Below are 15,011 nucleotides of genomic sequence, written 5' to 3'. Positions count from 1 at the left end.
GTCCTCTTAAGAGAAGTGCTCCAGCCCTCTGATGATCTTTGTGACTCTCCTCTGGCCTCACTCCAACAGTTTGAATCTTCACAGCTGTCATCTACCAAGGAGAAATGTGGGGGAACCTTTGCAGCTGCAGCAAGGTGAGGGGGAAACCTCAGCTGAAAGCCCCCAAACTGTCAGCCCCAGGGCTGTTTTTTTATAGTGAGATGTATCTGCTGTGTGTGGCTTTCTTTGGAGGCATCAAGCAGGATGGAGCCATGCCCTGCACAGGTTGCTGGCATGGAGATGGTGGAGTGAGAGCTCCACTTCCAGCGTGGTGCTGCCACCAAACCCCTCTGCTCCACAGGACATTGTGGGGAAAACCAAACCAGCATAGCCATGTATCCCTTCTGGGGTGGGCCTGGGCCTTTCACCCCACACTGAGAGAGGAGAACACTTAATGTGAGAACATTTTGGTGGCAGAACTGCAGGTGTCCCCAGGAGGCTTTGGTGGTTGGGCAAGCTGACAGTGCTGCTCTGAGCTCACATAAAGAGAGGGAAGGTAAAAGGCATCTACTGCAAAAAGATCCAGGCTCTTTGGAGTTGTCTTTTCTGCCCCAAATACCTCTTTGGTTGGTTGTTTTTTTAACACACCAGCTTAGGAGCTTTGGATGTCACATGTCTTGTGCTGGGGCTTTGAGCTTTGGAGGTCTGTGATTTCTTCCTGGGCTCTGGAGGTCCATGCTGAGGTTTTGGAGGTCTGGGGCTTTTCCTGGGGCTTTGGAGGTCTGTGATTTCTGCTGGGACTTTGGACATTTGTGACTCCTTTTGAGGCTTTGGAGGTCTGTGATTTCTTCTGGGGCTTTGGACATTTGTGTTTCCTGAGGCTTTGGAGGTCTGTGATTTCTGCTGGGACTTTGGACATTTGTGACTCCTTCTGAGGCTTTGGAGGTCTGTGATTTCCTCTGGGACTTTGGGCGTTTGTGACTCTTTCTGAGGCTTTGGAGGTCTGTGATTTCTTCTGGGGCTTTGGAGGTCCATGCTGAGCTTTTGGAGGTCTGTGACTTTTCCTGGGCCTTTGGAGGTCTGTGATTTCTTCTGGGGCTCTGGAGGTCCATGCTGAGATTTTGGAGGTCTGTGACTTTTCCTGGGGCTTTGGAGGTCTGTGATTTCTTCTGGGGCTTTGGACATTTGTGACTCCTTCTGAGGCTTTGGAGGTCTGTGATTTCTTCTGGAGCTTTGGAGGTCCATGACTTCCAAAGGATTTTGAAAGTCTAGGACTTCTGCCAGGATTTCAAACGTCCATGAGTTCTGTTGGGATTTTGGAGGTCTGGGATTTTGGAGGTTTGGGATTTCTTCTTGGGCTTTGGAGGTCCATGTCTCCTGCTAGAATTTTGAAGGTCTGTGACTTCTGCCGGACTTTTGAAGGTCCATGACTTCCCCAGGGATTTTGGAGGTCTGAGATTTCACCTGGGAGCTGCAGTGCAGAATGTGCCCAAGGCAGCCAGGCTGGGCAGAGCTGGCACCGCTCCGCAGCCCCCCTGGCTTCCCGGGAATGCGGGAAATAGTGAGGGAAGCGAGAAAAAGAACCCCAGGGGGGTCGGGGGGCAAAGGGGGAAGCAGGGGAGGAGAAGCAGCGCGGGGCTGGGGCAGCCGATCCGAGCCTTGCCGATCCGATCCGAGCCGTGCGGAGCCGCACGGGGAGGCGCCGGGCCCGCGTCCCCGCCCCTCGCCGCCGCCGCCGCTGCCGCCCGCCCGCCCGCCCGCCTGCCCGGCCGGCGCTGGGAGCGCGGCGGCGGGGCTCCAAGATGGCTTTGGCCGGGCTCTGTGCCCTCCTCGCAGGCTGCTGCATGGCGGCGGCGGGCAGCGGCCCCGCCGAGGCTGCTGCTGCGGCGGCGGCGGCGGCGGCGGACGCGGCGGCCAAGGAGCTGGAGTGTAAGCTGAAGAGCATCACGGTGTCGGCGCTGCCCTTCCTGCGGGAGAACGACCTCAGCATCATGCACGGCCCCTCGGCCGCCGAGCCCAAGCTCCTCTTCTCTGTCCGCAACGATTTCCCCGGCGAGATGGTGGTGGTGGACGATCTGGAGAATACGGAGCTGCCTTACTTCGTGCTGGGTAGGTCTCCGGGTGGGCCTACGGGCAGCGCCGGTGCGCGGTTGGGCTCCCTCCCGGTAGCGGGCCCGGAGAGCATCCCCGGCTGCGGGGCTCCTCCCTGCGGCACCGGCGTGCGGTACCCTGCAGCTTCACGGCTCCGGGACTGCTTCACCCCACTACAGCATCTCTGACCTGACCGTGTCACTGGCCACCCTACTGCAGCATCCCAGCTCCAGTGCCAGTGCACTCCACTGCAACAACCCAATCCCAGTCCCAGTTCTCACCCCTTTGCAGCACCCTAACCCCGGTGCCAGTCCATCCTGCTGCAGCATCCTGACCCTGGTTCCGGTTCACCCTTCTGCAGCATCCCAGCACCATCGGTAGCTGTGGAGATGCTGCAGGCCTGAGGTACTTGGTGTATCCCCAGGTTGTCATCCACAGGCTTGCCTCCACCTTGGTGCAGGGTCACCAGTGGCTTATGCTGACTGGAGACCTGCATCAGCTTCAGTCATGGCCGGCTAGAGGTGAGGACAGACTCTGTCTGTCCCCAGGCAGAGTCACCTTTCCTGCAGCCTAGTGGAAAAATATTCCAGCATCCAGCATTTCCCACTTCACCTCTGTGTGTGCTGCCTTCAGTGCTCCAGCCCACAGATCTTGGGCTTTGGCCTTCTCACATGGTCCACGTTCTTCCCACCCGCTCTAGCCAGGGCTCTGTGCTTCACCTGCTGCACGAAGCACTTCTGCCCAAATCTGATGGGCCTCTTCTGTTTTCTTCCACCAAAAAACCCAGCCATTTCCTCTGTTGTTTGTGCTGGGATCAGGGCAAGGCCCCTGCTGTGTGTGCACAGGGATGCCCTTCCCTTGCCACCACCTGGAACAAGCTGCTCAGACTTTTCACTCTCGGGGATGCTGGTGCAGAACACCACTTCCTACCACTGCCTGCGTGTAACCCCTGCGCAAGCATCATCATCACTTCCCCAGCAGCCCCATGGGAGCTGTGCCCAGCTCATGAAAGCCTTTTCCATCCATTGCTGCTGCTCCAGCAGCACATCAGGTGCCCTGCAAAGCTTTCAGAACGCTGCCTTTGTCTGGATGTTGGCCCGAGAACCAGGCACTAGTGTGTTGCTTTGCTTGGCACTGCCCCTCTGTGTGCGGGCAGAGTGTGGTGGTGACTCCAACCTAGATGTTCTCCACAGTGCTTCATCAGCCCCATGGCCCCCAGACCTTTCTGTGAGCCAAAAAACCCCGAGTCCTGGGCACTGTGTGGGCTCAGGACTCTGCTCTGTGGAAATCCCAGATCTCCCATGGGCATGGCACAGGCGGGCAGGGGGTGTTAATGCCGTGCGTGTGTGTGTGCGTGTGGTGGTATGGGGGACACCCAGAGATGATCTGCAGGAGGATGGGTCTGTGTGAGGGGCGGGCAGCAGGCTGCACTGCCCCTCGTTCCCCTGGTCTGTGGGATGCTGCAGGATGCTGCGGCGGAGGCCGGAGAGCGTTGCTGTGGCAACAGGGCGGCAGCACGGCAGATGCAGGGGGACGCACAGGCATGGCCGCTAGCCCCAAGCCGCTTTCGTGCCCCAAAGGTGACGTGGACCCTTGTCCCTTGCCCTTTTTGGACCTGTTCCCAGAAAGCCAGATGTCAATGGGCCCTGGGATTCTGCCAGCAGGGAGCATCTGCTTGGGGGCTGTCCCGGCATGGCCCTTGTCTGGCACTGTGGGGATTTCCTCTGGGAATTTTCAAATCCACGAGGTGCCATATACTGGGCAGCACAGGAAATGATCCACCCACCCCATAAAGTCATGTTGCACACAGAGCTTGCTCTACTGATGGTGGGCAGGGTTTGCTTCTGCCTCCTTCTGCTTGTGGCCACTGGACAAATATGAGGATGTTCGTCCCTGTGCAAGCACACCCTGAGGTGCCGGTGGTGGCTGTGATCTTCTGGGCATCACTGCTCAGGACATCAGTCCCCCAAGAGCCTGTGGGTGCATGGGGCTGTGATGGCCTTCAGCATGTAGAGCCTGGGCTGTGGAGGCACAGAGGTGGTCCCAGGACATGTTTTCTCAGCCAGGATGCTGGGGCTGAGCCGACAAGAAGGGGCACCTTGTGAGCCTCCTTTTTACCAGGGTTTTGGCCTGGTGGCACCTAGGAAATGCCATGTTACATCTCCCTCCAACAAGAGAAGGGCTTGTTTTGAAGCTGGCATGGCCACTCTGTCACATGTGGGCATTACTGTTGTTGTGCTGCTTTGCCATGTGGGTGGTGTTGTTAATATCATTGTTGTTATCATTATTATTATTATTACTCCTATTATTAGCCTGGGTGCTGCTTTTGGATGGTAGAAGCCCTCAAGTGCAGAGAGGTCTTGCAAGACCCAGACTTGTTAACTCAGGAGTCTCCTGAAGCTGGAGAGCCTCCAGGCTAGGAAACCCATGGGGTAGAGAGCTTCACTTCTGGACCTGTGCACTCAGTGGGGACAGGGCCACTTCATGTTGATGTGTGGAACTGGCAGCAGTGGCTGTTTCCATGAGGCTTGTGCATGGCAGGAGGGTGCATTTGAACATCCTTCTAGGAACCTGGCTTCACTCAGTGCTGACTGCCATGTCTCCAGTAAGCCCCAGACCCTTTTATTGTGCTCATCTTGTTAAGTTTGAACGTTCAGTGATGTGCTTTAGCAGGGGACTGGACTGCTTCAGCAGGGGAGCTGCAGTTGATAACCTCCTGAGGTCACTTCCAACCCCCACCATGCTGGGATTCCATGACTGATTCTATATGGGAGCAGTGGATGATGATCCCCACACCCACTTCTCTGCCTCTGAGTCAGGTCTGGTTCAGGGTGTCTAGGCTGGGAAGGGAACAGGGTGGCTGCTCCTTCTCCTCTCCAGATGCAGGGCCTGTGTATGGGGAGGAGGTCCCTGAGGAGAGAGCTGCTGCCCCATCGGCTGAGACAGGCTTGGATCTGACCCCAGAGTGGTTCCTCTGGGTCAAGGAGAGCCTGCCTCTGGGCTGGGAGCACCATGAAGGGCAGGTGGTGCTGCACAGGTGCTCCTGGAAGTGGCAGTTGGTGACTTTGGCTCTGCCATGTGCCATGTCCTCAAGTTTGCTCCGTGCCTCAGTTTCCCCACAAAGGTGGTGGGAGCATGCAAGGAGGTTGCCATGGCAAAGTGTGCCTGTAGCAGGGAAAGGGGTGAGGAGAGCTAGGACTGGGAAGCCTGAAGGTGGGCAGATGCCATTCCTCTCCAGCCCTGACTGTCTTCTTCAAAGGTCTAAGCATTCCAAGTGCTTTCCACCTTGGCCAGCCTTCATGGAGCGCATGCATGTGTGTGTGTTTCTTCTACCTTGGTGGCATCTCACTACCATGGTGACCAAGCTGGGCAGCCTACTGATGGGGCCAGAGTTTCTCCTCCAGCTGGAGGTGTGCTGGGCTCTTTGGAGAGCCACACATAGTGCTTGCTGAAAATAAAGTGCTGTGTGTGTGTGTGGAACTGAGCATCCAGCTGTGGCTCCCCAGCCCTGGAGAGAGGTTCTGGTAACAAATCAACAATGAGAGTGGAGGCTGTGGGCATCCCCTCATTGCTGGTGGTGATGTGGCATGGGTTTTGATGGACCCTCCTGAGGCAAGCTGTGCTGAGGTCCATTCATTGGGATGATTGGAACCCAGGGCACTGCCTGACCTGGGAGTCTGCTGCATCTATCCCCTTTGTGCATTTGCTTCTCTCTGCTGGCTAGTGGCAAGCTGTGGCTTGGCTTAGGGCAGGGGCAGATGTTCTTCTTTGGCTTGCCCTCATCTGCTGCTTTAACTTTGTATTTATCTTTGCCCAAAAGAGTGAGGCATTGCTTGCTACCTGAATTCTGTGCACCATTTTTATGTCTCAACCCCCTCCAGCCATCCCAGTGCCCGTGGCAGGTGTGTTGAGTGCAGCTCAAACTTAAGCTCTTCCAAACTTCAGGACTTTGTCACTGCTCCCATGTTCCTTCAAAGGCAGAGGGCCAGTTTTGGGGATCATAACCTCTATCCCAGTGCCAGCTGAAGGTGTGTTAAGTGCATGGTGCTCAGCTCTTCCAACAAGGCCAAGTGCAGGGTTCTACACTTTGGCCACAACAACTGCAAGCAGCACTACAGGCTGGGGCCAGAGTGGCTGAGAGCAGGCAGGCAGAGAGGGAGCTGGGGGTGCTGGGAGAGAGGAGCTGAAGCTGAGGCAGCAGTGCCCAGGTGGGCAGCAGAGCCAATGGCATCCTGGGCTGGCTCAGGAGCAGTGTGGGCAGCAGGACAAGGGAGGTTCTTCTGCCCTTGTGCTCAGCACTGCTCAGGCCTCACCTTGAGTGCTGTGTCCAGTTGTGGGCTCCTCCATTGCAGAGAGATGTTGAGGTGCTGGAAGGTGTCCAGAGAAGGACAAGGAAGCTGTTGAGGGGCCTGGAGCAGAGCCCTGTGAGGAGAGGCTGAGGGAGCTGGGGGTGTGCAGCCTGCAGCAGAGGAGGCTCAGGGCAGAGCTCATTGCTGTCTGCAGCTACCTGCAGGGAGGCTGTAGCCAGGTGGGGTTGGGCTCTGCTGCCAGGCAAGTGGCAACAGAAGAAGGGGACAGAGTCTGAAGCTGTGTCAGGGGAGGTCTAGGCTGGATGTTAGGAGGAAGTTGTTGTCAGAGAGAGTGATTGGCATTGGAATGGGCTGCCCAGGGAGGTGGTGGAGTTGCTGTGCCTGGAGGTGTTGAAGCCAAGCCTGGCTGAGGCACTTAGTGCCATGGTCTGGTTGATTGGCCAGGGCTGGGTGCTAGGTTGGGCTGGCTGAGCTTGGAGGTCTCTTCCAACCTGCTTGATTCTGTGCTTCCATCATTCTATGACTTCTTGGCTGCTCCCATGTCCCTTCTAAGGCAGAGGGCTAGTTTTGGAGATTATTACCTCTGGTTTCTAGTGCTGGGAGGCACCTGGGCAGGGAGCTTCACAGCTGCCTTTGCTGGCAAACACAGCGTGTTTTAATTGCACTTGCTGCCTTCTTGCGTACGCGGTGCCTCGCTGCTCGGGAGCAGCTCAGCCCACGTGGTCCCTGTGTGCATCACCTTTCATGCTTACACCCACAAAACCCCACAGGCTTTTTTTATGTGTGGCTTCAAAAGGACTTTGGCACCATCATGTTGCTGTGGGGTTTTTCCCACCTCCTGGATTTTCCTGGAGCAGCACAGAGGTGGGAGCAGGGCTGAGGCTGCTGGGCTGCCTGCCTTTCAAGGTTTCATCCTGTTTTAACTCAAGGAAACTTCCATTTGGAATTGTTGCCTTTCATCTCATTTGGTCTTCATTGCATTAGTTATATATATATATATTTTTTTTTCCTGAAGGGAGACTTGAGTCTTGCTGGTTGGAGGCCATTAAGAAATGCTAATTAGCAGCTCAATATTCCCTGTCCACTAAACTTCACACCCCCTTCTTCCTCACCACTTGGCTCGGCAGTATTTGCTATGTTGTTAACTGGATTCACACTCCTGCAGGCTGCTAATTTTTTGCCCCCCCTCCGCCCCCCCATCCTTTGCAGGTTATAAACTGGTGAGAGGGGTATTTATTAGCATCCTGGCTTCCCACAGCCCCTTGGGCTCAGCGGAGATTTGTGATGCAATTAAAAAGCAGACAGAAGATGGTGTCTTTGGCTCCTTCACTTTCTCTGCAGCGCTGTAGGTATTTGAAAACAGTCTTGAAATCTCGAGATGAGGAAGCCTTGAAATATCTTTTTGCCTGCAGAATCGACTCGAGGCAGGAGAAGGCACAGCCAATGGATCGAACTTGTTCTTTCCTGATCATTCAGCATCTGGAGATACCTGATGGCTTCTCCTAGCCCTTTCTGTTTTGCCCTGAGCGTGGAGGAGCTAAAGGAGCTTCTTCTGCCTGCCTGGTTTCCAGCTCAGGTGTCATGCCTTGAATCCGGGGGCACCTCCTCCCTTCCCCATCACCCTCACGGGAGCCTTGGCAGCAGAGGAAAGGGAGAAGGTTCTTAACTTCAATGACTTTAATAGATTATCATAAACTCCAGCCTTAGTACAGGCTGTCATGATTTCAAATTATCTTACTTTTAAATTAAATAGATTCCTTTTTAAATACAAAATCAATTCTAATTTTTTAGAGGGGTGAGATTTTTCAAAGGCACCGATGAGCTGGGCATATTTAACTGCTCTGGAAGACCTCCTCGAAACATCTCAGCACTTTGGGCTCTTTCTTTTCTTTTTCTGGTGTTAAATCCCAGCTAAGCTCTTGGCTGTGCTGGGGTTGGGGGGGGAGAGAGGCTTTTGCCGTGGCTCTTCCCCAGGTTAACAGCGGGATAGGCTGTGGGGGTTGTGAGACAGAGCGCAGCGGGATGCGGGATGCTGCTAATCGTGCTGACGGGCAGCCCGCACGCCTGCCCGCCCCGGATCTCCTCCTGGGCTGCGCGGGGAGGCGGCCAGATGTGACACCTGTCAGCTCTCATCTGAGTCATAGCATCAACCGGCTTGGAAGAGACCTCCGAGATCAGCCAGGCCAACCTAGCACCCAACCCTGGCCAAGCAACCAGACCATGGCACTAAGTGCCCCAGCCAGGCTTGGCTTCAACACCTCCAGGCACAGAGACTCCACCACCTCCCTGGGCAGCCCATTCCAATGCCAATCACTCTCTCTGACAACAACTTCCTCCTAACATCCTGCCTAGACCTCCCCTGGCACAGCTTCAGACTGTGTCCCCTTTTTCTGTTGCTGCTTGCCTGGCAGCAGAGTCCAACCCCACCTGGCTACAGCCTCCCTGCAGGGAGTTGTAGACAGCAATGAGGTCTGCCCTGAGCCTCCTCTGCTGCAGGCTGCACACCCCCAGCTCCCTCAGCCTCTCCTCACAGGGCTGTGCTCCAGGCCCCTCCTCAGCCTTGCTGCCCTTCTCCAAACACCTTCCAGCACCTCAACATCTCTCTGGAATGGAGGAGCCCAGAACTGGACACAGCACTCAAGGGGTGGCCTGAGCAGTGCTGAGCACAGGGGCAGAAGGACCTCCCTTGTCCTGCTGCTCACCGTGGGGGAAGTAGGACAAGATAACCTTCAAGGGTTGCTTCCAACCTGCTGCCTTCAGTGTTTGATCCTGTTGTGTGATGCCATGAGCAGAAGGCTACAGTGGAGCTGGTCCCACCCCGGGACCCACAGCGTTGCTCCAAGTGCAAACCTTGCCACCTGGAGATGGGTGTAATGGTGAAATAATGGAGCAAATATTAAGAAATTCTTAAGTACCCAGAGAATAACTGAGTTAAATTATACCAGAGGAGCTCAATTGCCTTGCTTAGATTGATTGAATTACTAAATGAGCCTGACTAATGGAATGGAGTGGATATATCGGACTTTTACTCAAGATCCTGGAATAATTTCTCTAATAAGATTGTGAGCCATTAATTGAACTTGGCTTTGATCCTGGACACTGTCACAGGCACTGAAACCCAGCGGTGTGATCGATGCTCCTGCGTGCCTGGCCACGGGGGCGGCCGCCAGCGCCTCCTCCCCCACCGAGCGCCTTGGAGGGGGGCCAAGAGCTTTGTTGGTCCCAGCACACCCATATCAGCACCTGAGGTGGGGAAGGGACCCCAGAACACCCTGCTTTTTCAGGCCTTCTGCCTGCTGGCAAAGCCCACCCTGCTTAATGCTTTTTTGCTGCCAGGAGCTGATTGCCTGGCCCAGGTCCTAACCCTGGTTCCTACTGCCGTGGGGTGAATTTGAGGTGGGTGCTTTGGGGTTTACATCTCCCATTAATCTGGGGGAGGGCACCTTCTTCCTGCACCTTCCTGGAGTGTTTGATGCTGAGAGTGGCATGTTGTCTCTGGCATCCAATGAGGTCACACTTTGGGTGCTGGATTCAGTTTTGTGCCTCTCACTATGAGAAGGACGCTGAGGTGCTGGAGTGGGTCTAGAGAAGGGCAACAAAACTGGTGAAGGGCCTGGAGAAGAGGTCTTATGAGGAAGAGCTGAGGGAATTGGGGTTTTTAGTCTTGAGTAAAGAAGCCTGTGGAGAGACCTCATCACCCTCTGCAGCTGCCTCGAAGGAGGTTGGGGCAAGGTGGAGGTTGGTCTCTTCTCACATGCAGTGGGCCACAGGGCAAGAAGAAATGACCTCAACTTGTGCCAGGGGAGGTTCGAATTGGATAATAGGAAATATTTCTTCACAGAAATGGTTATCAAGCCTTGGAACAGGTTGCCCAGAGAGGTGGTGGAGTCAGCATCCTTGGAGGTGTTTGAAAGATGTGTGGATGTAGTGCTGAGGGACATGGTTTAGTAGTAGTGGCTTAGCAGCAGCAGTGGGATTGTGAGCTCTAGGTGAGTGCTTGGACTTGGTGATCTCAAAGGTCTTTTCCTACATCAGCAGTTGCCTGGTGCTGTGATCCTGTGGTCCAGAGCACTGCTGGCTGCCTGGCCTGTGGTGTGAGCTAGTTCCCTCCCCATCATTTGCTGCCTCCTTTCTTCATCAGCCCTCAGTGCTGGGCCCATCATTGAGCCCTCAGTGCTGCTGCGCCTCCTTTCCCCAGCGATGCTTGGCTACTGGGGAAGGACTTTTCAGGCTCTCAGGGAGTGACAGGACTGGGGGGAGTGGAGCAAAGCTGGAGGTGCCTAGGTTCAGGCTGGATGTGAGGAGGAAGTTGTTGAGCAGGAGAGTGGTGAGAGGCTGGAATGGGTTGCCCAGGGAGGTGGTTGAGGCCAGGCTGGCTGAGGCTGTGGCCAGGCTGCTATAGGGTAGGGTGTCCCTGGGCATGGCAGGGGGGTTGGAACTGGCTGCTCCTTGTGGTCCCTTCCAACCCTGACTGATTCCATGACTCTCTGCAGAAGGCCTGTTGTAGGTTGTGTTTTTTTTCTCCCCTTAACCAAGGAGGAGGAAGGGGAGGAAAAAAAAGGAAGGAATGGGGATTTTGTCTCTGGGAACCCGTTGCCATGGCAACCGCGCATCCAGCTGGCTCCAGCAGCAGCGGGGCTGGGAAGGGATCTGGCTGACCCAGAAAGCGGCAGGGGGTGGCCGTGGGGATCTGTGGTCTTCCCCTGTTGGGCACCAGGCTCTAGCAGTGGTGGGCAGGGGAGCGGTGCTCAGCTGAGGGGCTGTGAGGAGGGAGCTGGCCCCCTGCTTGTGGCTGTGCAGAGCTCATTGGTCCCACTTAGCCTTCTCTGACTGCATCCTGGCAGAGATGTTCAGCCTGACTCCCATTCCCAGATCTGCCTCAGTTTTGGGGTCTGGGCTCCCCACCAGGATGCTCCTCAAAGACCCCCAAAACCTTGGCAGCAGCAGCATGTTTTACCCAAGGGCACTGGCTGTGGTCCCAGTGGGGGAGGTGACACAGCCACACAGCCCCCCTGACATTCCCCCCCTTTGCCCTTCCCTGCCTACGGTGGTGGCATTTGATCCTGGCACACATCCTGTTTGCTACCATTTGTTACCTTAATTCTGTTTCAGTTTAGTCTATTCTATTGTAGTTCAGTTTATTCTATTTCTGTTTAGTTTATTCTATTTTTGTTTAGTTTATTCTATTTTTGTTTAGTTTATTCTATTTTTGTTTAGTTTATTCTATTTTAGTTTATTTTATTCTATTTTAGTTTAGTTTATTCTATTTTAGTTTAGTTTATTCATTTTCAGTTTAGTTTATTCTATTTTTGTTTAGTTTATTCTATTTCAGTTTAGTTTATTCTATTTCAGTTTAGTTTATTCTATTTCAGTTTAGTTTATTCTATTTTAGTTTAGTTTATTCTATTTCAGTTTAGTTTATTCTATTTTTGTTTAGTTTATTCTATTTTTGTTTAGTTTATCCTATTTTAGTTTAGTTTATTCATTTTCAGTTTAGTTTATTCTATTTTAGTTTAGTTTATTCATTTTCAGTTTAGTTTATTCCATTTTAGTTTAGTTTATTCATTTTCAGTTTAGTTTATTCTATTTCAGTTTAGTTTATTCTATTTCAGTTTAGTTTATTCTATTTTTGTTTAGTTTATTCTATTTTTGTTTAGTTTATTCCATTTTAGTTTAGTTTATTCATTTTCAGTTTAGTTTATTCTATTTTAGTTTAGTTTATTCTATTTCAGTTTAGTCTATTCTATTTTAGTTTAGTTTATTCTGTTTCAGTTTAGTCTATTCTATTTTAGTTTAGTTTATTCTGTTTCAGTTTAGTTTATTCTATTTTTGTTTAGTTTGTTCTATTTTAGTTTAGTCTATTCTATTTCAGTTTAGTTTATTCTACTTCAGTTTAGTTTAATCTATTTCAGTTTAGTTTCTTCTATTTTTGTTTAGTTTATTCTATTTTTGTTTAGTTTATTCTATTTTAGTTTAGTTTATTCATTTTCAGTTTAGTTTATTCTATTTTAGTTTAGTTTATTCATTTTCAGTTTAGTTTATTCTATTTTTGTTTAGTTTATTCTATTTCAGTTTAGTTTATTCTGTTTAATTTTATTCTACTTTAGTTCATTTTATTCTGTTTTATTCTATTTCAGTTTATTTTATTTTCTAACATTAAAAAATACATTTTTAATTTTATATTATTTTTCATTTTATTCTATTTTAGTTTATTTTATTCTGTTTTATTCAATTTTAGTTTCTTTTATTATGTTTTTTTCCTATTTTAGTTAAATTTATTTTCTAACTTTAAAAAAAAAATTATTTTATTTCTTTAATTCTATTTTTGTTCATTTTATTCTGTTTTATTCGAGATTATTCTATTTATTTTATTTTACTCAATTTCATTTTTTTTTATTTTAATTTAGTTTATTTTAGTGTAGTTTATTTTATTTTTTAATTGAAAAAAATGTAATTTTATTACTATTTGATTTTAGTTTTCTGTTTTATTCTGGTTTAGTTTATTTTATTCTATTTTAGTTTTCTGTTTTATTCTGGTTTAGATTATTTTATTCTATTTTAGTTTTCTGTTTTATTCTGGTTTAGTTTATTTTACTCTATTTTAGTTTATTTTGCTCTATTTTAACTTATTATACTTAGTTTATTTTATTCTATTTTAGTTTAGTTTATTATTTTCTAAAACCCAATATTTTTATTATTTTATTTTTCTATTTTATACTCTTTTAGTTTATTTCATTCTCTTTTATTTTACTCTATTTCAGTTTACTCTTTTATTTTAGTTTTTTAATTTAAAAATGTTATAATTTTAATATTATTTGATTTTATTTTTCAATTTTATTCTATTTTAGTTTATTTTACTCTATTTTAGTTTATTATATTCCATTTTTTGTATTTTATTTTACTTTATTTTTTCCATATTATTTCATTTTTATTCTATTTTAGTTTATTATATTCTATTTTACTCTATTTTTTAAAATAAAAAAATCTTTTTTCTTCTATTTTAGTTAATTTTTTTCTATTTTAGTTTATTCTATTTTAATTTTAAATGTAAAAAATATTTTTTCAATATAATTTTATTTTTCTCTTTCATTTTATTCTATTTTACTTTATTTTATTTTTTTATTTCTTGAAAAAGAATATTTTTAAAATATTATTTTATTTTATTTTTCTATTTTATTCTAATTTGGTTCAGTTTATTCTATTTTCCTTTATCCCATTTTATTTTCCTTTATTCCATTTTGTTTTCCTTTGTTCCATTTTATTTTATTTTGTTCCATTTTATTTTCCTTTGTTCCATTTTATTTTCACTTATTCCATTTTATTTTACTTTGTTCCATTTTATTTTCTTTTGTTCCATTTTATTTTCTTTTGTTCCATTTTATTTTCCTTTATTCCATTTTATTTTCCTTTATTCCATTTTATTTTCCTTTATTCCATTTTATTTTCCTTTATTCCATTTTATTTTATTCCATTTTATTTTCACTTATTCCATTTTATTTTCCTTTATTCCATTTTATTTTCCTTTATTCCATTTTATTTTCCTTTATTCCATTTTATTTTCACTTATTCCATTTTATTTTCACTTATTCCACTTTATTTTCCTTTATTCCATTTTATTTTCACTTATTCCACTTTATTTTCCTTTATTCCATTTTATTTTCCTTTATTCCATTTTATTTTCACTTTTTCCATTTTATTTTCACTTTTTCCATTTTATTTTCACTTATTCCACTTTATTTTCCTTTATTCCATTTTATTTTCACTTATTCCATTTTATTTTCACTTATTCCACTTTATTTTCCTTTATTCCATTTTATTTTCACTTATTCCACTTTATTTTCCTTTATTCCATTTTATTTTCCTTTATTCCATTTTATTTTCCTTTATTCCATTTTATTTTCCTTTATTCCATTTTATTTTCCTTTATTCCATTTTATTTTCACTTTTTCCATTTTATTTTCACTTTTTCCATTTTATTTTCACTTTTTCCATTTTATTTTCACATTTTCCGTTTTATTTTCACTTATTCCACTTTATTTTCCTTTATTCCATTTTATTTTCACTTATTCCATTTTATTTTCACTTATTCCACTTTATTTTCCTTCATTCCATTTTATTTTCCTTTATTTTATTCCATTTTAGTTTGTTTTATTCTATTTCATTTTCATTTATTTTATTCTCTTTCACTTCTATTTTACTTTAGTTTGTTTTATTTCACTCTGTTTCACTGTATTTTAATTTCCTGTATTTTACTTGATTTCTATTTTATGTTTAATTTTGCTTTTTAATTCTCTCTTTCTTTTAATTGTTCTACTTTATTTTATCTTTATTCTCTCTATTTCGATACCTTTGGCTTTTGTTTTCCTTTATCACAAAATGTTTTCCTCTGTTGCATTTATTCTGTTTTCTATTCTCCCTTATTCCATTTCCTCCTGTTTTATACCTTTCACTGTAGCTCAGGCAGCCAAATGGAGGCTCTGAAATGCTCTCTCTCAGCATCTCCTTCAGATGAAGGAGTTTTGCCTGGTGGGATTAAGGCAGTGTCTGCCTGGTGACAGCTCTGTCATTTCACACTGCTTGTCCTTTTGCTTGCAGATTGCTGGGCTCGGGGCTGCTCTGCAGCCAGCCTGT

At 47.2% G+C, this 15,011-nt stretch overlaps 1 protein-coding gene across 5 annotated transcripts in view; it reads left to right on the top strand.

Annotated features, from left to right (window-relative positions):
* Positions 1-1,781: 1,781 nt before the first annotated feature.
* Positions 1,782-15,011, top strand: part of ASTN1 (astrotactin 1) — a 90,690-nt gene continuing 77,460 nt past the window's right edge. For all 5 annotated transcript variants that reach the window (XR_010303140.1, XM_064148127.1, XM_064148129.1 and 2 more), the window contains exon 1: positions 1,782-2,088. Coding sequence is in view for 4 of the 5 variants with exons in the window: in XM_064148127.1 (XP_064004197.1) it covers positions 1,782-2,088 (307 nt within the window). In the remaining variant the exon portion in view is untranslated. The remainder of the gene's footprint in view (positions 2,089-15,011) is intronic.

The sequence above is a fragment of the Pogoniulus pusillus genome, chromosome 8, assembly GCF_015220805.1.
Source record: "Pogoniulus pusillus isolate bPogPus1 chromosome 8, bPogPus1.pri, whole genome shotgun sequence".
Classification (NCBI taxonomy): domain Eukaryota; kingdom Metazoa; phylum Chordata; class Aves; order Piciformes; family Lybiidae; genus Pogoniulus; species Pogoniulus pusillus.
The sequence above is the reverse complement of the archived record's forward strand: the minus strand, read 5'-3'. Positions and strand labels throughout refer to the sequence as shown.